General features: G+C 39.8%; 2 protein-coding genes across 3 annotated transcripts in view; one reads left to right on the forward strand and one right to left on the reverse strand.

Moving 5' to 3' along the window:
- SLC31A2 (solute carrier family 31 member 2) overlaps positions 1–22,864 on the forward strand; it is a 39,069-nt gene extending 16,205 nt beyond the window's left edge. For both annotated transcript variants that reach the window (XM_074211149.1, XM_074211150.1), the window contains exon 4: positions 248–22,864. In XM_074211149.1, coding sequence (XP_074067250.1) covers positions 248–416 — 169 coding nt within the window. In that variant the 3' untranslated portion in view covers positions 417–22,864. The remainder of the gene's footprint in view (positions 1–247) is intronic.
- The window catches only part of FKBP15 (FKBP prolyl isomerase family member 15), a 92,009-nt gene continuing 74,425 nt past the window's right edge, over positions 5,531–23,114 (reverse strand). The window contains exons 20-29 of the mRNA XM_074211133.1: positions 20,585–20,756; positions 18,694–18,830; positions 18,232–18,387; positions 16,972–17,124; positions 16,034–16,117; positions 13,934–14,059; positions 11,590–11,697; positions 10,243–10,925; positions 9,890–9,986; positions 5,531–5,913 (exon numbers count right to left, since the gene is read on the reverse strand). Coding sequence (XP_074067234.1) covers positions 5,836–5,913; positions 9,890–9,986; positions 10,243–10,925; positions 11,590–11,697; positions 13,934–14,059; positions 16,034–16,117; positions 16,972–17,124; positions 18,232–18,387; positions 18,694–18,830; positions 20,585–20,756 — 1,794 coding nt within the window. The 3' untranslated portion in view covers positions 5,531–5,835. The remainder of the gene's footprint in view (positions 5,914–9,889; positions 9,987–10,242; positions 10,926–11,589; positions 11,698–13,933; positions 14,060–16,033; positions 16,118–16,971; positions 17,125–18,231; positions 18,388–18,693; positions 18,831–20,584; positions 20,757–23,114) is intronic.

Genomic DNA, 23,114 nt, shown 5'->3' on the forward strand with positions numbered 1-23,114 from the left:
TTATGATTATTGTTTTCACATTAACTGAGGTAGGCAATATCGTTATCCTCATTTTACAGATGAAAAAAGTCAGTCACAGAGCTAAAACCCAATCTTTTGAATAGAAATTCAATATTTGTCCCACTAGAGAGGGTTGCCTCCCTAAGACCACCTTTATCCTTATTTTGCAATCCTGAGTCCACTGCCTTACCCTCCATGCCCATCCATCACTTTGCCCTTTTCTAACTCAGCTATCTTGTGTATCTAGGTGGTTTCTGAATCACTTGGGCCAGTCTCTGATACATGTCGTCCAGGTGGTCGTTGGCTACTTTGTGATGCTGGCTGTGATGTCCTACAACACTTGGATTTTCCTTGGCGTGATCCTGGGATCAGTTATTGGTTATTACTTGGCCTACCCACTCCTCAGTGTGGAATAGAGGGCAGGAGGGGCTCCAAGGCTGCTGGATGGTTGTTCAGGCTTGACAACCTGAAGAGTACCATCTCTTCTTTACTCATTGATGAAAATCCTACTGTATTCAGAAGCAGGCACCTCTCATGACAGTTGTTCCGCATCTTCTTCCTTCTGTGGCCTTAGTTTGAGGTCCAGAGGGCCAAGGGGCACACATACCCTCCTCTAAATTGGCTGTGTTGGCCACCAACAGTAATCTCTTAAGATCACTGGTGGTGATTCTGGTTAAACCCTACTATCCAAAAGTCGGGGGGGGGGGGGAAGGAGAGAGGAGCTAGCTGAGCCCTGAGCAGCTGATGATGTTATTGATCATGTAAATTTACTTATGGATTATCTGACTTGGGGACTGAAGGTAGACTGTTTGAAAAGGAATTGAGGAAGGGGCAGGGCTCCAGACATGCTCTCCTCTGGATTGTGCCTTAGTTCCAATGGAACAAGCCTTGCAGGGTTAACTACCCTTCTCTATCTGTGGGAATAGGGGACATACCAGCTTTTCAAACTCACCTCTCTGCCTTAGGAATGCTAGAAAATTGAGATTTTGTGTGTGTGTGTGTGTGTGTGTGTGTGTGTGTGTGTCTGTGTGTCTGTGTGTGTGTGTGTGTGTGTGTGTGTCTGTGTCTGTGTCTATGTGAGTGTGTGTTTTGACTGAGCTAAGATTCATTTCCTCCATTCTTCTCCACTCCCCTTCAAGTCATCTGCACTGGGCATTAGCATGGAACACTTTTCCATTATATTCATAGTGACTCAAAGTCTGGTAGTATAGACAGTGCCCTGATTGTGGAGTACTTGAAGAGTTTGATCCTGACCCTGAGACTTAGTAGCTTTGTCACTTTCCTATTTTAGTCCTCAGTTTCCTCTTCTGTAAAATAAAGGGCATGGGTTAAACTACACATATCTTTAAAGTATTTTCCAACTCCAAATCTCAGATCCATTTCCTGTACTTTTTCTGAGAGGTCACATGAACCAATTAAGTTAAATGATGCTGAAGGAGATATTTTGAGAGCTGAAGAACCTGAGGGGGTTGGGGACACTTTTAAGGTCTGAAGGGGCAGCTGCCCCTTCTAAGTTTCCATCCAACTCTGGGATTCTTGGGTTAACTTGAACAATACACACACAGCTTACCAATGGCAAATGCAAGAATGTTACCCAGAGTTCCTGGGCAGGGTTCCTTCCACTGGACAGCAGCTTTACCATACCTCCCTGATGTTTAGGAGTAGATCTAGCCTTGTTAGCGACCTTATTATTCTGGATGGATATTGATGACCTCCCTTTTTTTTTTTTTTAAAGGTTTTTGGCAAGGCAAATGGGGTTAAGTGGCTTGCCCAAGGCCACACAGCTAGGTAATTATTAAGTGTCTGAGACCAGATTTGAACCCAGGTACTCCTGACTCCAAGGCTGGTGCTTTATCCACTATGCCACATAGCCGCCCCGTTTGGGTTTTTTTTTGTTTTTTTTCAAGGCAATGGGGTTAAGTGGCTTGCCCAAGGCCACACAGCTAGGTAATTATTAAGTGTCTGAGACCGGATTTGAACCTAGGTACTCCTGACTCCAGGGCCAGTGCTTTATCCACTGCGCCACCTAGCTGCCCCTAGACCTCCCTCTTTCAATCAAGTTTTCCCAATTCTTTTCTAATTCAGAAAAAGGTCAATATCATTTAATAACCTTCAAAATCTCATTTCTCTTCACTGTCTCTACCTATTCTTTGACCTAGCAGGGAAAACACTGGATATTCACTTAAAATGTTCATTAAACTGCTCTGGTCTGCTGTTGAATAAAGATTAAATCAAACCTAAACCATTTATTCCTGCCACCCAGGAATTTATAGTCTAAATAAAAATATAATTTGTATTTTGACATCTTATTAAATACATTTTTTTTGAAAAGATGTATTTTAAAAAAATTTACTTTGTGCCATTTTGTAGAAGAGTGTGACAAAGAGATGATTAATAGCTGTGGAAGCAACAGAACAGGAAGGAGAAAGGATAGAAATAGTGAATGGTAAAAATATAAAAAGAAAATCTCAAGTAATGAAATTTATATTAAGTGAATGGTATTTCAGATATCAAACTGGTCTACCTATTTAAGGCTTTCCTGGGTCTCTCTTCTTCCCAAGGGTTAGCAGAACAGGGATGAGTGATCTTGGGGAGGGAAAATGAGTTCTGATGAGATGTCTCTAGAAATTGCCATGACATCAGTCTTTTGATCTAGCTTCTTAATGCTACTGTCTATGGATTATAGAACAAAAATAAACTTTCATCTTCCTTCCTGACAGGGTTGGGAGGTTGTATTTGACAACAGCTAACCTTGCATTTAGATAATGAGGCTTTTGTCTAGGTTGGGTTATTGGTATGATAGAATTTCAGGAATATCAATAAAATTTATTCACCCTCAGCCTCAAAATACTTTGGCTTTCTGTTAAATAATTGATACCTAAAACTTTTAATTAAACATTTTAATTCATTAGAAATCAATTATTTTTTACTTAAGGCTTCTTATTACAAAATATGACTACCTGGGAGCAGATGGACTAGGATGTAAGGACTGAAAAGCCACTTAGTCCAAGGTCATCATGATTCACAGATGAGAAAACTGAAGCCTAGGGAGATGAAGGAACTTGTTCAAAATTACAAGGTCATTATCAGAATCAGGATTTGAACCCTGATCTTGATGGTGGAATCAGGGTCCTTAGCATCATTCCTAGCTGTTATCCCTGGGGAGGGGCAATCACATTCAGTATATGTGGAATGAAGAGGAAGGAGACACAGAGGGTTGTATCTGTTAGAGGGAGGGGTAAGGGTCTACTTGTACCCCTTGGATTAGTCAATAAATGCTGACTGACATTTGGGAAAGAAATGGAATTAGATAACCTAGGTCTGAATCCCAGTTTTCCTACTCAATAGTGTTACCTTGGGCAGGAGGCCTATGGATAATGTATTTGGGGCCTGCCAGGTGGTAATGATTATTGGAGAAGAACAGGGGAATAAGGTTGGAGAGGCAGCAACAAGTCAGAATCTCCTTGAATTCTTCCAAAAATCTGCCACACTTTCCCCACAAATATATTTTACAACATTATTATTAGAAATTTCTATTTTTCAGACTATTTGTAATGGAAAGAGCCATATATATATATATCTTTGGAAACAGTTTAGAAAAAAATCACATGGGGAGAAAATTAAAACTGGCTAGGAAGTGGATTTGAGGTTAACTGTATTCATCTCAAAAGGCTTGTTCCAAATTTTACTACAGGAACAGGAACAGCAGCAATTGTAAAAATGGTCAACATTGGGAATCTCTATTATATAAAACAATACAATGATTCTTCATACTACAAATATTTTATTTGATTTATAACCATTTAGGTGTTTTTCCATGTATTTCTTTGTTAAGTTTCTTTCTAGCAATGTTGATTTCTCATTTTACACTCTCAGAGATTAGGAACTGAATCTCATTCATGCTGCAACCAGCACAGCATATAAAAGACCAGGAAGGGAAGTTTAGGGATAATATGGGGACAGGTTGTCATTTGCATACCACCTTCAATTGGTACAAGAACAGTAGCAGCTTTTGGGAAACAGAAATCATAGTTAACTATCAGAATTATTATTATTTTAATTAAAACTCAACTTTTTTAAAGCCCTTATAACTGTGGTCTATGCTGCAAGTTGCACAGTCCATGGAAGATATCTTAAACAAGAGACTAATTATCAATCTATTTTCACCTCCAGCTTCTGGTTCTGCCCAGATTGCTTGAAGCCCAAGCTGAACCCAAACTGGTCAATGGTCCAGGAGATGTAACAACCAAGAAGGGAGCTATTGGGACCCGCTAGCTATCCCTTCCCTTCTGCAGTTACTGTCAGGTTCACTGGAATGGAATTTACACTGAAGAAGAAAGGTTATAGTAGATGGTCTGTGGGCTAAAATTCAATGAAATACTATACCAATGTTTACTTTTTTTGCAAAAGGTGATGACATGTTTTTGCATATATCTGGTCATGAGCCCCAGTTGCCAAGATATTCTTAGCTTCCTTTATTCATTCAATACTCAAACATTTACTAATTTCCTACTCTTTGCAAAGGCACTGTGCATAATAAGGCCCACAGGATCAGGAGAAAATCGAAATCTCCCATTTTGAATGTCCAGAGAGGATCAGGAACAACTTAGTTCCATGAGTTGTCCTAAAAATATAAAACTGAAATGGATTTCCAAAGGAAAAATAAACAAAAATAACCAGTTTAAAATTAACTGATTAACAAAGAATTGACTCCTGATTAGCACTGAATTCCTTCAGGGTAGTACACACTCTTCTGATAAAACTGTTAGAATCAAAGCTAATTTCATCCCAGAGCTTTGAAAGACTAAGTTCCATTGCTGACTTTTATTAATAAGACAGAGAAGGACATCTGAGGAGCCTAGGACTGAACTCCTAATGTAAGAAGATGATCTGCTGAATGAAGGGATATTGCACTGGGTAAAGAATTTCCAAGGTGGGGGGTAGGAGGAGCAGTTACCTATGTGTTGTCAAGTAGGAGGTCTCAAGGTCACAGAGTGGTATGGTAAGGTTCACTGGATCCTATTTGGCTCATCTTGGAATTAGCCAGGAGGAGGCTTAGCAACCCAACACTAGGTCCAGTGGAACATATTAACAAGGCAGGGACAGGGACAAGTTGGCTTTAGGGCTGGACAGGAAAGGCAACACAGGCAAATCCCTTCTGAGGCTTCCACTCTCGCTCTCCCAAGACTGGCGCTCCTGTCTGCACAGTGCCTATGCGGCTCTGCCTTAGAGAAAGGAGGAGCTCAGTAAAGCCCAGTGAGGAGGAGACCAGAACCCAATCATCCCAACAGCCAGCAGCACTTTTGGTGAGACAAAATCCCAAGGGCAAAGCCACACACTCCTTTTCAGCAGCAGAAGACCACTGCAGAGGATTGTGAGACTTTGTAATTGGGAAATGTTTTCTGGTGCAGTGCTCAGAATAGGGTTCTCAGTTGGTATCTCTGTAGGGTCTCTGCTCCGGAGGGGAAAAAAATACCAGGAGCTGATTTAGCCTCTCCAAGTGTTAGAAGGTTCATAGGAACTGCTGGAGTTCAGAGTTCTTGTTATTTTATTACTTAGAAAAGATGTCAGTGGACAGTAAAACGCCAAGCCTGCTTTCTGCACCAGCGGCACCAGACACCAGGGGAATGCCCCTAAATAGCAGGATGTTCTCCCAGTGCTTACTGGGATGAGCCACAAACTTTAACCCAGAGAGAGAGAGAGAGGGTAAGAAATTCTGGGCCTTACCCCTATTGCTCACCCAGAACTAGGGTCAGCTGTCCAAAACAATGCTCAGAAAGAGAAAGGCAGAGCAGGGCAGGCTGAAAGACATCATACTAACATCATCCCAAGTCTTCATCCCAGCCAGTCAAGATCATCATCATCGTCATCATCCCCAAAAAGGGGTGCTGGGGGTGGGCGTCCCTTCAAGCTCTGACAAAACAGAAAACAGTCATCAGTTTTTGATTCCATTAGTGAAATAGATAATTTCCTGAGCATGAAGATTGCAAACCCTTTTCCAAGTCAAGTTGGACATGAGCTGTGGACTGAGGAAGCCAGCATGTTGCCATCACCAAGGTGTACTTTGCACCAAAAAGGGTATCTCAAAACAGAGTCCTGACTCTTACCCTTAAATATGCATGTTTAACTGAAGGGATCAAAATGTGTAAAAAGCAGAGGCATTTCTTTCAATATAGAAAAAAGATTGTTCTTGTTTAGCTACCTTGAATTTTGCTTTATTTATTTTACAGTAGTGGAGGTAAAAGGTTAAGAGGAGAAAGAGTAGGATATGTTGAGAAATTAGTATGGACAGAGCAAAGTAAAGATAAATAAACAATCAATAGGAGAGAGTGTCACCTAGATGAAGATAAAGTAGGAAGCCATGAAAGAGATAGTAGCAAAGGGCAATCAGAATGGACTATTTTGGAAAAATCATTTTGATTTTCTGAAAAATTAGGGTAGAGAGTAGGGGGGCCCAACCCTAAGTCACTGTGCAATGTAATCAAGTCCCCATGAAAGGTATAGAACCTCAACTAGGGATTCCTCTACACCCAACTTTGACAAAGAAAAGGCTTTCAGACCCACTCTCACCCCCCAATCTGGGTTTTGATTGTGGATACCAAGGAGTCAGGAACAAAGGGATGCAGAGAAGATTTCTTCCCTCCAAGTGTGGATTGCCCATATTATCAGCTCTACTCACACTCTTTCAGGCACTTGCTGTATGGGTTAAGATGGGAGAGGTTGTAACAAGGGATATGGGGAAAACTCACTCTTCCTTTTCATGAGGCCTAATCTGAATTTCTTATTTTGGATGGGGAGGTAGAAGGGAGGGGAGGACAAAGACAAGAGTTCTTGGTGTTAACACTGTAGGCTGGCTTTTATAGCATATCCATCACTCAGAAGCTAGTGAGGATACTGCTGATCCAGGTGACTCTCAGAATCTACTGTCAAATTTCAGATGGTCAGATCATAGAGAAGGCTGTATGTTGGAACAGGAGTCAGGAGCTGAGTACACAGGGCTCAGGAAAAGAGGAGTACCACAGGGCCAGCTCATTTCTCCTATGTCTTTATTCCAACCAATCAAGGTCATTTTCATTGTCATCCCCATAAAGCAGCTCTGCCAAGTGACTTTGGGCACTTGATTTGAAGTGGGCTTTGGTTTCCTTATCTATAAAGCAGAGGAATTGATCTAGCTGATTTCAAAGGTTTCCTCCATCTCAAACACTTTGTGTTCTGAAAGTCCATTCCAGGCTAGGATTCTAAGGCATTTTGTTACCAGGTTATTGACTCTGATTAGCACTTTTTTTTTTAGATTTTTTCAAAGCAATGGGGTTAAGTGGCTTGTCCAAGGCCACACGGCTAGGTAATTATTAAGTGTCTGAGGTCGGATTTGAACTCAGGTACTCCTGACTCCAAGGCCAGTGCTCTATCCACTGTGCCACCTAGCTGACCCTAGCACTGACTTTTTAAGATGGTAAAAAAGGATGACCAAACACCTCAGCATTACTTGTTCTTTGGCTCTTCCTCTCAAAGAAATCTAATTTTGGGGCGAAAGGCTATTATAGTCTTTCAAGTAGCTCAAATGATACACTTTTTTACCAAGGACAGTATAAAACTAGAACACTTGAGCATAGAAGTAAAATTCTGAAACAAAGATTTAGAATCTTGGTGTTGTCACTGACATTACTCTGGTCTAAATTTTTTACTGATACTGTAAGAGATGTCTTCTTGTATACTTGTGATCAGGTTGGACCTGAAAAACGTGTGCTTTCTCATGTTTAACATCAATGCAGGTCTTAACATTATAGCTGTTACATGCAAATGGCAGACAGTGCCTAAGCCAAGAGTCCTTGGCTGAGAATCAGAAATCTGGTTTCTGGTCCCACCCTTGCCACTAATTCGTACTATATTCTTAAGTAAGTCACCTAAGTTCTATAAAACTTAGTTTCTTCCTTTGTAGAAAGGAGAAATCATCTGTCCTGTATTTCACAAAGAAATGTTTAACGTATCATAGATCTAGGGATGAAAGGGCATAATGGGATCACAGGTAAAAAAGCACTGAGAGTAATTGGAACTATGGGGGTAATAAAACTGTGCCTACCTTTGATTCAACAATACTTCTACTAGGTCTATATCTCAAAGAGATCATCAGAAAGGGAAAATGAGAAGGGTGGAGACAAGATGGCATAGTAAAGGCAGGGACTAGCCTGAACTCTCCCCCAAACCACTCCAAATAATGACTCTAACTGAATTCTGGAGTGGCAGAAGCCACAAAATGATTGAGTTAAACAATTTTCCAGCCTAAGACAACTTGGAAGATCCAAGGGAAGGGTCTGTAGCACTGGGGTTAGAAAGGGCCCACAGCGCAACCTGGGTCATATCGGTTCCAACCATACAGGAACAGACTATAAGGTACTGGGTTTGTGGCAGTGGTGATGGTTTCCAGACTCTCAGTCAAGGGATTGCCAAGAACAACTTGGAAAGTCAGCAGAAAAACTGCCACAACAGGGGATCCCAGTCCAGTGCAGACTTCATTGCAGACCTAGCCCCAAGGGACCAGGAGCAGGTCTGGGGAGCCACCTGGCTAATGCTTCCAGAACACTCAGCCCATGAATGGAAAGGGGGGTTGGGGTGAGATTGCAGAGGTCGTTTTACTTTTCCTGAGGCAGGACTCTGTTGCTTCCCCCATATTCAGATCCAGTTCACAGTATGGAGCCCCAGTCCCAGGAGGAAGAGTAGAAACACAATAGCTTACTGCCTGCAGTAGAGCAGGGACCCTCCTCACAACTCCAGGGCAGAGGGGAGAGCTTGTGATCATCCACAGACCAGAGCACAGGCCTGGAGAGTAGTTCAAGCCTCTCATAAGACCTTGGAGGAATTGAGAACTGCAAGGGTGTCCCTGAAAACAGCTGCAAAAACCCTTGAAAGCTTGGGACAGTGCAGCCTCCACCCTGGAAGCAGAGTCCCACCTTAACAAAGAGTTAAAATCAAATCATGGATGGGGAAACCAACAAACAACAGAAGGAAAAAAAAATCCTACTATAGATAATTACTTTGGTCCTATGGAAGAACAAAATATATACTCAGAATATAATGAAGACAAAGTTTCTCAATCCAAAGCCTCCAAGAAAAATATGAATTGGTCTCAGGCTATGGAAGAGCTCAAAAGAGATTTTGAAAATCAAGTAAGGGAGGAAGAAGAAAATTTAGGAAGAGAAATGAGAGTGATGCAGGAAAATCATGAAAACCAAGTCAGCAGCTTGGTGAAAGATATATCAAAAAATACTTAAGAAAATAACATCTTAAAAACCAGTTTGGGTCAAATGGAAAAAATATCCACATCTAGAGCTATTGAATTTGAGAGCAGACTATTTTCACTTAAATTTTTTTTTTCTCAAGATTTCCCCATTTTATTCTGATTCTTCTTTCACAACATGCCTAATATGGGAATATATTTAACTTGACTGTGAATGCATAACCTATATCAGATTGCTTGCTATCTTGGGGAGGATGAAGAGGGAAGAAAATTTTAACCTATTTGTGTGACCTTGGGCAAGTCACTTAACCCTCACTGCCTTGCAAAAACCAGAAAAAAAAAAACCACGAATGTTGAAAACTGTCTATACTTATAATTGGATAAGTAAAATAAAATACTGTATTTTTTTTTAAAGTGAGCCCAATTGAAAGGTCACAGCTTATCCTCCATCCTCAATAAAGAATAGTATCCACCACCATATTTATAGGACTGCCCCATTTCAAGCCCCAGATTTGTCCTACAGGGTCCAGGACCAAAAGCTCAATAAGTAAGTCACCAGCCCCCAGATTCCTTTGCTCAGTGTTGTTTCTTGGAGTGGGTCATAAGAGTCTCTTGTATGGTTGTCAAGACCAGGGCAAGCTTAAATTTCCTTACCACTTCATCTTCATCCTCATCCTCAGGCACTGGAACAGGCTTTGATGCTTTCAGTGCTGCCCCTTTAAACAAGCAATCTTCATCACCATCTGTGGAACTGAAAGAAACAGATATCAGCAGCAGGAAGTATTGCTGCTCCTGACATGACAGGAAGTACTGTATTCCTGATTGATACCAAAAGCTTCAAGAATCACTTTATATTTGGGAGAAACTAGATTAGAGTTCAAAGAAGTCAAAATCTCTCTCTCTCTAGGCATGATAAGCTTCCAAGGAATAGGTTTTCTAGCCCCAACAAAGTCAATTCCAGTACACTTGCCACTTTAATTCTGTTTTAAGGGAGGACAGCAACCAACCTGGCACTTTGGTTCCCGTGGTTAGGTCTGAGGGTGGCTGCTGGTTCAGCTATATTTATGTCTGTTCCCAATTGCTCTGTGGTGGTGCTGACATCAGGGCAATCCTTCTCATCATCATCTTTCAGGGGAGATTTAAGTTTGCCCCTTGAATGTCCAAGGTCCACTGATAATGGGTCCTCTTTCTTGTGGCTTACAGCCTGAGGAGTTCTTGGCTGCAAAATTTGTTCACTCTCCTGTCTCTGAGAACCTGGCTCTGTCAATCCAACAGAAGACTCTTTTGACAGGCTGCTTGTGTGATCAACATGTGTTTCTTTACACTCAGGTTCCCAAAGTATGGCATCTCCAAGAACTGGAGGCATGGGTGGAATGGAACTTGGGGGCCCTGGAACTCCAGCTAACCCTTGTGGGAGAGGTTCATGAAGCGCTTGTAGACTGTTCTCTGCCTCTGAAATCCCATCTCCGTGGTACCTCTTCTCCAAACCATTCTGTGTATCAAAGGCCTCACGTAGAGGACTCCCTGGCTTGTCATTCTGTTCCATTGCCTCAGCTGTGGGCTTGAGCTCCTTTTGATCCAGAGTTTGCAGAGGGGCTGAAGCATTTGGCCCTTGGGGCTGTTCTTCATCCTCCTCACTGCTACTTTCCTGTTCTGACTCTGGGGGGATCAGCAGAAGAAGTGTCTCCAACTGTCAGGAAAGGCAAGGGGTAGGACATTAGCACTGACAAAAAAGCATCAGACAAGGTGTTTCTTAGTTTGAGAGAAATTCTTGTCTTATCAATATCCAAATAAAAATATTATAACCTAGGAATAACAGATACTACTGTAACTGCTGCTAATGCCATTTCCAAACTTGTCCCAAAGAAGAGGTAAGAGAATATATTTTTTCCATCTTTTTAGAGGCTGGGGATTATGGTTGTGAACATTAGACTTATTTGATGCATTGGGTAGTTTTCCTGAACTTTCTTTTCCCCCCTCTTTTTTATTCTTTGATATAAAAGATTATTTTTCTAGTGGGGGGGAATGATATCAGGAAAAAAATGTGGATGCGGGAAAAAAAAGGATATAAATAAAAAATTGTTTAAAAGCAATAATTGACACCATTTGCAAAGCATGTTATATAGATTATCTTCTTTGAATTTCACAAAAACCTTGTGAGGCAGATAATCCCATTTTTGGAAATGAGGAAACTGGGTATAAGGAAATTTGTGAGAAGGCCTTAAAGTCTCCAAGTTGAGCATTCTATCCACAATCCTACAAAGGCTTCTCAGATGAAATGTCTTTAACAATTTCACATCTCTTTGGTCCTTAGGAGATCCAAAAGCAACAAAGACCCCCATTTCTGTACATACCTTGATTGTATTCATGACAATGCCCAAAATGGTTCTGCCATCATAGGACTCTTCCAACTCAAATTCTCCCCTTAGAGACTGGAACACTCGGTTCATGATCTTCTTTACCTGGGGATGGATATGGGAAGAAGTTGAAACAAGATAATAAGTGTTGGCAAAAGCAAGCTGGGTAGAAAAATCATACTATGTTTTATTTTAAGATATTTTTCATCCTAGATCTAAAACATGAAGGTTGTCATCTTAATTAGGACATTGTGAGCAGTGAGCATCACCTTGCTCTCTTAGGGTCCCTGGATCTCTACACTCCTGACAACAGACCTATCAAAGCTGTGTACCCATAGACAGAAATCCATTTTCATTAGATAACAGCACCTTCCTATTTCTACCAATCTGCTGAGGTTGCTTCTGGTCCCCCAAATTGGTACCCAACACACTTTTCTAGGAGCCAGAGTTAAGTACAGAGAACAGAGTCCTTCCTGCAACAAGTACCTTCCATATCCACAATCCAAGAAGGAAAAGGATTGGAGTTTTTAAAAAGTTGCCAACTGGACATACTCAGCCTGAGCTGTTCGAGATTCTCAATATTCAATATTTCAAGAAAGCAGAAGACTCAAGAGAACACAAGCTCAGTTCAGCTATTTCCTCCAGAGCTGGGCCCTAACATAAAGCTGAAACTCAGGAAGCAGGCTGGAAGAATGAATGAACAAAAGGCTGCCTCTTTCTGGCTAATGTCATGCCAGAGAGATTTGTAGATGTGAATACTTGAGGAAACAGAACTGCATAGAAAGATGCAAAGGTGCAATAAGTTACAGGGAGGTGGATTATGCTTCTGCAAAAAGAATGAAAATTTTCTTGAAGTTATTTATTCAACAGCAACAAGGACTGCCCCCAGAACACAAATTTATTATTTCCAGTAAGTTGCTAGGTGGGCAGTTGGGCTCCAATGACCTCTACAGGTACGATTACTCTAGAAGTCTAGGACTCTCTAGCAGAATTGGACAGATGTGCTGCCAATTCTTGTGAGCAATTTATTGAGATGAAAATTTATCATTTAGCAAAAACTCCATTTAGTAAAAAAGGAACACATACCAAGCTTGAATAGTGTTTGCCTTAAGTCAAATGGGATCCCAACTTTTCCCTGAGTGGGGATCTGATGTTGTAACAAGTAGGAACAAGATGCAGAGGATTGTATAGGTACCATGTGGGATACCCTCGACATCCTTCAGAGTTCTTTTCATTACTAGGTACTACCTGGAGAATCTTTTTTTGTTTCTCTTTTGTATATTTTATTTCTTTTTAAAATTTTTTTATCATTTAAGGCAATGGGTTTTAGGTGACTTGCCCAAGATCACACAGCTAGCCAATTATTAAGTGTCTGAGGCTGGGTTTGAACTTAAGTCCTCCTGACTCCAGCGCCAGTGCTCTATCCCTGTGCCACCTAGCTGCCCCTTTACCTGGAGTATTCCAACATTATTCCTCATTTCCTGACTCAGCACTCACAATTATTTAAGGCTGAAAAGCACAATAATAGCTCATTTATTTGTGGCGAGGGAATGCAGTAATTGTCTATGAAATTGAAGTTACTCCTAGAAGTACCAATACCTAGAAGACTTGTACCTCTTTTTTTTTTTTTAAGTTTTTGCAAAGCAATGGGGTTAAGTGGCTTGCCCAAGGCCACACAGCTAGGTAATTGTTAAGTGTCTGAGGCCAGATTTGAACTCAGGTCATCCTGAATTTGGGGCTGGTGCTCTATCCACTGTGCCACCTAGCTGTCCCTGTACCTCTTTTTGTTAAAAATCCTACTAAAAAGTATTATAACATTTTTTTTTGACTTTTCTAAACAATATAATAGAAATAATTGAATTTCTTCTAAGTCTCCACACTGGATGTTCCCAGCTAAGGTGCTTTGCTAATTGTGTCTGCTTTCTCTATTTTCTCCACTCATCTATTTCTCTGTGCTTATGTAGAGTGTCACTGATTCCTTCGCCCCACTCCTACACCCCTGGGCCACTCTCTCTCTAATAGGCTTGCTTTTGTGGCTTGCCTAGTAAGCTCCTCGAGGGCAGAGATTGTTGTGTTCTTATGTGTATTTCTGGCCCTAAGTACAGGGCTCAGAGTACATCACAGACTCAAAATAAATGCTTACTGTCTTGTGTGCCAGATAACCAATTTTCCTAGAATTGTTAGGACTTGGGTATAAAGGCTTTATCGTAGCTAGTTTCTCAAAGATGTTTTATAGTAATTTTTGAAATATGCTCATATGATAAAAAAAACCCATAGAAAGATCCCAACATCTGTGATCATCATTTGATGCCTGATCCTCCACTCTGAGATGCCAGCTTACCTTCTCTGCAGTGTCTGGTGCTTCTGATCCAAGTTCAATTTCTTGTGTTTTCTGTTTCTCTAGTTCCTGAATTCGCTGCTCATAGGAGACTGTAAGGGTATCAATTTTGGACTGGAGGGCTACACACTGCAAAAAGAACAGGTTATGAAAACCAGTCTTTGAGTTTGGACAAAACATGTATGTAATGGGGGCCAGAAGAAGAATGCTTCTTCTTGGGCTTTTATACTTATCATTCCATTGAAACTGCTCTCTCTAAACTTAGCAATGATAGCCACATTCAACAACTTTTTCTCAATCCTCATTCTCCTTGACTCTCTGCAGCCTTTGATACTGTTGCTCATTCTCTCCTCCTTGATCCTGTCTTTCTAGGTTTTTTGCGACACCACTCTCTCCTGTTTCTCCTACTTATCTGTGTGCTCACTCCTTCTTAGTCATCTTTGTAGGATCCTCTTCCAGATCATGCCCAGTAATTCTAGGTATCTCTTAGGGGTTCTGTCTTGGGCCCTCTTTTCTTTTCCTCTATACTACTTTCTTTGTTGATCTCACTTGCTTCCATGAATTTAATTACTATCTCTATGCTGATGAAGTATCAAATCTATTCACCCTGCCCCATCTCTTTTCACACATCTTGAACTGTATGTCTAGTGGATATCTTAAACATGTCCAAAACTGAACTCATTATCTTTCCCACCAAACCCTTCCTGATCCTACCTTGCTGATCAACAGAGGGCAAACCATCCTTCTAGTCCCTTGGACTCACAACCTAGGAAACATCTCCTCCTCTATCCTATATCCAAGCTGTTGCCAATTTCAATTTTGCAACATCTTTTGAATGAACTTCTGACACTATCATCATTTGAGAGCCTCATATCAATAGCCTGATGTTGGGTCTGCCTGCCATGGGTCTCTCCCCATTCCAGTTCATCCTTCAGTCATAAAAATGATTTTCCTAAAATTTAAATCAGACCACATCACCCTCTCTACTCAATAAACTTGAGTAGCTTTCTATCACCTCCAGGATCAAGTACATAATTCTGTTTGGTGTTTAAAGTCATAATGCAGCCACCTCCTTCTTTTCCATTCTTCTTAAACTTTATTTCCTGATAGGCTCTTTTAATTCACTGGCCTCCCAGTGTTCCACAAACAAGACTTACCATCTCTTGCCTAGACTAGGCATTCTCTCAGGCTGTCCCCCATGCCTGGATTCTATCTGCCTATTGCCTTCCCTGGCTTACTTTAAGTCCCAGCTAAAATCTCATCTTCTACAGGAAGTTGTTCCCAGTACCTTCCTATACACATGGTGTAGTGGCTAGTGTTAAATTTGGAGGCAGAAAGAGACTCTGGATTCAAATCCTATGCATTTTTTTGCCTCCAAATCTGACACTATGCCATGCGACTTTGGTTGATGGAAGGGGTATACCCTTCTTTTTTGTCAAGTTCTTTGGACTTAATCTGATGGGAATGTCACCATGTTTGTTCAGGTATAGGGGACTTCAGCTAAGCATAATTAGGCATGAATGTGAAACCATACTAGTTTGAAAAAGAAACTAAACCTGCAAGTTTATGATGAGTTGAGTTCAGATGATCTAAGTTTCATTAACAAAACAAAACACTTAAGGTATTTTAAAAAATCACTAGGAAATCAATTACCTTTTTTGGGGGGGAAATCAGCTAGTTAAAATTAAATTTTAGGTAATTCCTGGTGACCACTTTTGGAGGTTTTAAATGATTAATGAAGCTTTACTAAGCTAACAGCCTTCACAGAGGAATTTCAGTCCCTTAGGCAATGGAGAAAACCAGTTCCTCTCTCTTTAGAGGCATCTTGATCTACAATAACCAATACCATTCACCTCAGAACTAAGCACTGGGAAAAAACAGTCCTAGAATTTAGAGGATCAAATTCCTAGTCCATTTTTTAGTTACTAAATATATTTTGAGTAAGTCACTTGCTTTTCTGAGCCCTAATTTCCCCATCTTTACAATGAAGGGGTGATCTCGAAGGCTTCTCCTATCTCTAACATTCTCCTTAGTATCCTGTGTTCTCTCTAACTGGACAGGCAGCAATGGCTTAAAGGATCTGCTATTCTGATTAGTACTTACCTTCTTTTGCATTTGTTCTGCCAGTTCTTGGTATTCAAAAAGCTTATTCTCCTCTACACCTTGAGACTGCTCCAGTGCAGAGAGCTGAAACAAGATACACCATAATATGGTGAAGACATGCACACCAAGAACGTATCACTGCTCTCCTGGGAGTCCAAGACAATGCGTTCTCAATCTGAGTCTTCTCAGTCCTCTGGGATCTACCTCATATACCCCAAAACCTAGGATAACCTTTACTATTTGGTTTCCTCATTTTGGGTAAAGTTAATAAGAGGAAGCCATAAGACAAACAGAAATGCCAATGTCAGGTGTCAGTAGCAACCTATTCTACCAATAATATCAGCTCATTCTTCTATAACTTCAGGGTGCTGCATGAGGAAGAGAGATCAATGGACATGTCCCAAGGACACAGAATTAGAGGTGTCAAGGGTTACATGTAGAAACAATCTTCTCCATTGTACTTTACTGCTTTTATAATTTAGCCACATTAAATAGACAAAAAGAGTTTAGGTGACAGACCTCAGACATAATAGCAAATATTTCCCAAAGCACTGTCATTATAAGCATCACAATACTGATGTTTACTGTTACCATCACCAGTAACTCTAGAAAAGACAGACTTCAAGTTAGTTGGTGTGCTGAGTCAGTTTTGAGGCTAATGAATTTATTTATTAAAATTTTTCCCCCAAGGCAGTGGGGTTAAGTGACTTGCCCAAGGTCACACAGTTAGGTAATTATTTAATGTCTAAAGACAGATTTGAACTCAGGTACTCTTGACTCCAAGGCTGGTGCTCTATCCACTGCACCACCTAACTGCCCTGAGGCTAATGAATTTAAAAAACACAATTGCTTCTTCCCTCTCTGCTACTGAATATTTACAAGATCCAAATAATCCAAAGAGGCTGATTGTCCAGTCTTGTTGCTTCAGCATGGTTCACCTTTTCTTCGAGGTGAGTGAGTTTCTCCTGAGTGGCAATTTTCTGCTCACACACTTCTTGGTACTGTTGCAAATGTTCATGCTTGGCAGAAGCCAACAAGCGTTCACACTTCGATTCCCACTGGGATTTCAGTTCAGCTTGCATCAGAGACACCTGCCCAGAGAACTTATGTAAGATCCTAAAACTTAAGAATTCTTAAGATATCGGGGGTGGGGGGTGGTGAAGGATTTTCTAAGCCCAAATAGTTTCTCCTTCTGTAGGATAATAAACCAATAGCTTTTAAATGTTTTATGGGATGCCTTGTTAGCAGAGCTGAGTTAGCAAACTCGAGGTACCTAGAAGGGTCTGTCAGGGAGATAAGACTCACAAGGACATATACCTTTTGGGGATAATGACAAGTTAATTTGTAATTTTAAAGTAATTCAGAAGGAAAGCTGACTCATGGATGGAGGCTGAGCAATTACAAAAAAAGGGGTAGAAATGCAGAATGTAGTCAATTACAAAATAGAACCAATTACAAAATGATAAGAATAATTTTAATTTCCTCAGCAGTCAAGACTCTGAGCATCTATTACTAAGAAAGGAGGGCACAATTGGATAGCATCAAATAGTTTTTTTTCCCTAGGCTCAGAACTTGCCCTAGTGCTTCTTCCCTTTTCTAATGCTATTTTGGACCTCTCTGGCTGCTTGAGGATCTGAATGTCATTTGCCTATCCCATTTATAGTGCCTGACTGATCTTGTTTATATCTTCCAGATATAAACTGCTGCCTGGTGTATTCATCAAACTGGTTAGGTTTCTGCTCCTGGCCAAATCTGTGCTTTGGCCACTTCCCTTGGTGACTTCCTGCCAAATCTTTTCTCATCACACATAAAAAGCCTTTGCTCTTCATTCTTTTCAAGCACTGAAACATCCCTGGAAAGATATCATTTTACTTGCTATCCCATTCCTTTATGCACCCTTACTGAGGTCTCTAGAGAATACTCATAAAAGTCTAAAATGGAATCTGGGAAATTCATTCTTTTTTTTTTTTAAGGTTTTTTTCAAGGCAATGCCGGAGGCCACACAGCTAGGTAATTATTAAGTGTCTGAGGCTGGATTTGAACTCAGGTACTCCTGACTCCAGGACCAGTGCTCTATCCACTGAGCCACCTAGCTGCCCTGAAACTCATTCTTGTATTTTGTTTTTACTCCTTTTTTTTTTTCACTTCTTTATGTAGGTTCACAGTTCTGTTTTCCTACTCCCACTTCTCCTCTGTACCTGTTCAGCAGTTGTTTGATCTGTAGACAATTGGGCCTGTTTCAAGAGTTGCTGAAGTTTTTCTAATTCTTCCTGGTGTGATTTGCGAATTTTATCAATCTCTTCTTCAGCCTGGCTTCGCTCTTGAGCAGACTTCTTTTTCCTCTCTGAGAGGGTCTTTGGAAGGAAGAAATTAATGTTAATTTCCATAGTCTAGTAGAAGTTAAGTAAGGGTGACTATATCCCCAGGAACTTGCTTGGTTCCTAGAAACTGAAAATATTTTCTTATATTTTAAGGCCAGAGATCTTTGTCTATAGGGGAGGCAGTCTTTCCTGAAATGAATTTCCAAATCAAGAAGAAAACAATTGGTCACTAAGAGACCAATGAGACATGCCCCAAAACCTGAAAGCTAGAATTGACTGATTTTGCCGACTGGTCTAATCCTAAGAATATTGGTGAGGAACTTAAATAACCAAACTTACCTTTTCCAGAGATTCTTTCTCAGCCTGAAGATCAGTCAACTCCTCCTTTAGAGCTGCCAACTTCAGTTCCAATTGCTTGCGATTTTGTTTTTCAATTTTAAATGTGGACTGAGTTTGCTCTGATGTTTCTTGGAGTTCTGGGAAATAGAAGCAGATAGTTAATCCAAGCATGGATTAATGAAACTTTAATGGCTGAACTGGGCTGCCTGGGTGACTCTAATATCTTCAAGGTGGGAATCCTTTACCATACCATTTCATTTGTATGGGACAATTCTTCCCTCTTTTGATCATTTTGTCTTCTCTCTAGAAGTTTACAGAGGTTGCTGTGCAAAGACATACTCACAAACTTGCTAACAAGGCTTGCAAGATGCTGAGGCATCCTATAAAACAATTTAACAACTATTGGCTTATTATCCTATACAGGGAATCTCCCTTCCTGATCATAAGAATTCTTATAAATTTTAGGATCTTATATAAGTTCTCTGGGCAGGTGTCTCTGGTGCAGGCTGAACTGAAATCCCAAGCTGATGGGCAAGTCACTAGTCCATATCTGACCTGGAACACGTATGAAAGTAAAGAAAATATCCCCAACTTCAAGAGATGGTAATTTTACTCTGAAACATACAATTTCTTTTCACTAACTAATCCACAGAATACAGAAGATCTTTAGTTTGAATGCTTGATCAGATGAAATAAGTCCTTAAGAGCTCCTTAATGTCTCTGGTACTGGAGACATTTTTATTTACTGGTTTTTCATAACAGCTGCCCTCACTCCCTTCAAATTAGTTGTGCAGCATATATTTATTTAAAATAAATTAAATTTAAACAACTTTTTTATTTAAGAATTGCATAGCATTCTTTTGAGATGACAGGGAATTCCATAGGAAATTACAAAGGCAGGGCTGGGAATCACTAGTTTGAATCCCAGTCCAACATAACAAAAAAAAAATATAATAATAAATGTAAAGATATTTAATAAATGTTTATAAAAGTGAATGTATAATAATACTTTGCTTCACATGGCAAATTTATATCTGCTGACATACATTCCACAACTCTCATACTAGTGAGAGAATAACTGTATTTCTTAATATATACCCAATTTATAATTGCAAAATATGTGGGCGAAGGATTTTATTGTTCACCAAGGTGTAGAGAGTTTTGCTATCCCATTCCTTTAGTCACACTTTCTCAGGTCTCCAGAGAATACTGATAAAAGTCTAAATTAGAATCTAGGAAACTCATTCTTCCATTTTGTTTTCACTTCTTTATGTAGGTGCTCAAATAATTTCTATTTTTTAGGAGGGGAAGGAGAGAAAAAGAAAAGAACAGCCAAACTGTAGTGTGACTGTATCTAATGTAAGTGTTAGATTATGAAGGCAACAACTAGCCAGAGAACCATGAAGGCAGTCAGGAAAATAAATCCATACTACACTGCAGTTCTTTTTTTGGGGGGAGGGACAAGGCAATGGAGTGAAGTGATTTGCCTGAGGTCACACAGCTAGGTTATTATTAAATGTCTGAGGCTGAATTTGAACTCAGGTCCTCCTAATTCCAGGGCCACTACTCTATCCACTGTGCTACCTAGCTGCCCCTACACTGCAGTTCTAACTGTACTGATGATGAGAGAGGGAACTGTGGAAACTTTAATTCATTTGCATCCTCATATGGATACTACTTTTGGAGTAATGAATATGCTGTATTTGTTAAAAAAAAAAAAATTACTGACCAAAAAAGTATTTTTCTAAAAAAATATTTGTTAGTACTGGCAATTAAGTTGTACTAATTCATTCAATTGTATATTTTTAAAATGTTGGATTAGATGATCCCAAATCCAGCCCTTCATCCCACCCCCACTTCCACCCACTTTTTTCTCCAACCAAGAACAGACCTGTAACCTGTGCCTGTAATTTGCTGATCTGGGCCTCCCGAAGCCCTGCTTCCTTCAGGCCTTCCGTCAGCTGCATCTGCAGGTCTGTCTCCCTCTTCTGCTGAGCTGTCAGTTTCAGCTGCAGACTGGAGACCTGGGCAGTCACCGATGCCAACTCTTCTGTTACCTTAGCCTAGTTAACCAAGCAGAGGAATTAGGAGTAAATTTAAACCACAAGTTACATAACTAAACTTTAGGTTAGTCCTAAAGCTATCCTCTACCCTCATACAGAAATTGTACAATGAATAGGCAATAGCTCTTCACTAATACTTAGGTCAGGAACTCAAGGATGACAGGGATTTGGCATCTTTTACTTAAGCTGACTTAATTGAATGGGAGGAATATTAGCACATATGAAAGGTAGTTTAGAGTTCTGCAGAAGAAGGTTATTATATAGAAAGATGTCTATACTATCTAGAAACACTGGTATACTTACTTCTGAGCTACCTGGCTGTGTTTTTTTTTTAAGGTTTTTGCAAGGCAAATGGGGTTGAGTGGCTGGCCCAAGGCCATAAAGCTAGGTAATTAAGTGCTGAAGCTGGATTTGAACTCAGATACTCCTGACTCCAGGGCCTGTACTCTATCCACTGCGCCACCTAGCTGCCCCCTCATTGTGTTTTAAATCAGATTCCAAACTTGTTAAAAGTGGCTGATCATTTCCTTGTAGATATTAAATGAGATGAATTTACTGGGTGAAGAAAGCTTAATGCATATATGTAATAGGAAAGAGGAAAAAGATAAAGTGGAACTTTTTTTGAAAGATTAGAGACATAATAAATTTTGCATTAAGCAAAGGGAAGATTTTGAAATCTGTGTGATTCTAATTCAAAAAATAAATCTTTTTTTTATTTTCCATGAACTACAAAACAATAAAATTTAAGAGGCAGGAGACTTTTAAAAATTAGCAGTACTAATGGATCTCAGTGATTTCCAAAGGCACTTCATTCAAAAACATATCAATCAATGAACCAATGGCTAATTGTATACTAGTACTTCACTAAGTACTGGGGATACAAAGAAAAAAAATAGTCCATGCTCAAAAAACTTTAATTTTTTAGGGGGGCAAGAAGAAAAGAACAGCCAAACTATAAAGTGTGACTGTATCTAATGTAAGTATTAGATTATGAAGGCCACAACTAGTCATGGAGAACCATGAGGCAGTCACTATACAAATTCAGAGTCATGGCAGTCATGGAAGAGCACCATAAGTAAAACTTGAGGTATATTCACAAAATTTGCTTCCTGGAGTTGGTTCAATCCACTTACGACAAATTTTCTACAACTAACCAAGAATGCTGGGGGGGTTTGAATCAAGAACATAAAAAAATAACTTCCATGTTTGTATCAAAACAGGCCCTCTCAGGTTAGCATCTAAGAGAATCAGATTTAAGACTACTTAAAAACTGCTCAATAAGACATATAATGCAGTTAAAATTTTTTCTCAGGCAGCCTATGCCATCATACTACATTTATTAGATTAAATTCTTTGATACTGCTCTGAAAGAAATAGTCTTCTGCTACAATTATCCTCAAGGTTATGCTTCACTTCAACCCATCTTGGAGATACCCAGCTGTATTTTGGTTTGGGTATTACATGACTAAAGTATTTCTGGAGCACTGCAGAGCTTTGACTTCAACAGTACTAGGTCCCGAGAAAATCAGAAATATCCATTTTCTAAAATATTTTGAACATGTGATATGTACAGTGCATGAGACTGTGCAGTCCAATGGCTGGTATTCCAAAGACTATGGTTTAGCCAAGTATAGTATCTATTCCATCAAGATAACTACTAAAGTATAACATCAAAGACAGTTTTTTTTTTTAAGTTTTGCAAGGCAAATGGGGTTAAGTGGCTTGCCCAAGGCCACACAACTAGGTAATTATTAAATGTCTGAGGCTGGATTTGAACTCAGGTACTCCTGACTCCAGGGCTAGTGCTCTATCCACTGCGCTTCAAAGATAATTCTAAGAGAATTCTGATGGAAAATACCATCCATATCCAGGGAAGGAACTACAGAGTTTAAATTACAGCAAAACTCATTATATTCTATTTTTAAAAGTAGTCTTATGCATTATTTATTTTTCTAATTTTTTCCATTTTGATTTTTCTTCTTTCACAACATTATTAATATGAATTTGTTTAATATGCTTATACACGTATACTTATATCAGATTGTTTTCTGTCAGAGGGGGGAGGGAAGGGAGAAAAAACTCAAAACCTTGTAAACAATGATTGCTGAAAAGCACCATTGCATGTAGCTGGAAAAAAAAAAAAAAAAAAAAAAAAGAAAGCTGCTAAGCCAACAGCTGCATTTACTGGAGAAAAGAAACCATAAACATACAATCGTAGCTCAATGATAATTGAATATGCAATCAACATTTTTTTTTCAAGTTCTTAATTCTCAGTTACCTTGGATTATTCTACAATGGGAATCTCAGATATGAATGTATGGCTTGTTAATTTTTCAAAATATTCAATTCCCAATGATG

Source organism: Macrotis lagotis, chromosome 1, assembly GCF_037893015.1.
Source record: "Macrotis lagotis isolate mMagLag1 chromosome 1, bilby.v1.9.chrom.fasta, whole genome shotgun sequence".
Lineage (NCBI taxonomy): Eukaryota > Metazoa > Chordata > Mammalia > Peramelemorphia > Peramelidae > Macrotis > Macrotis lagotis.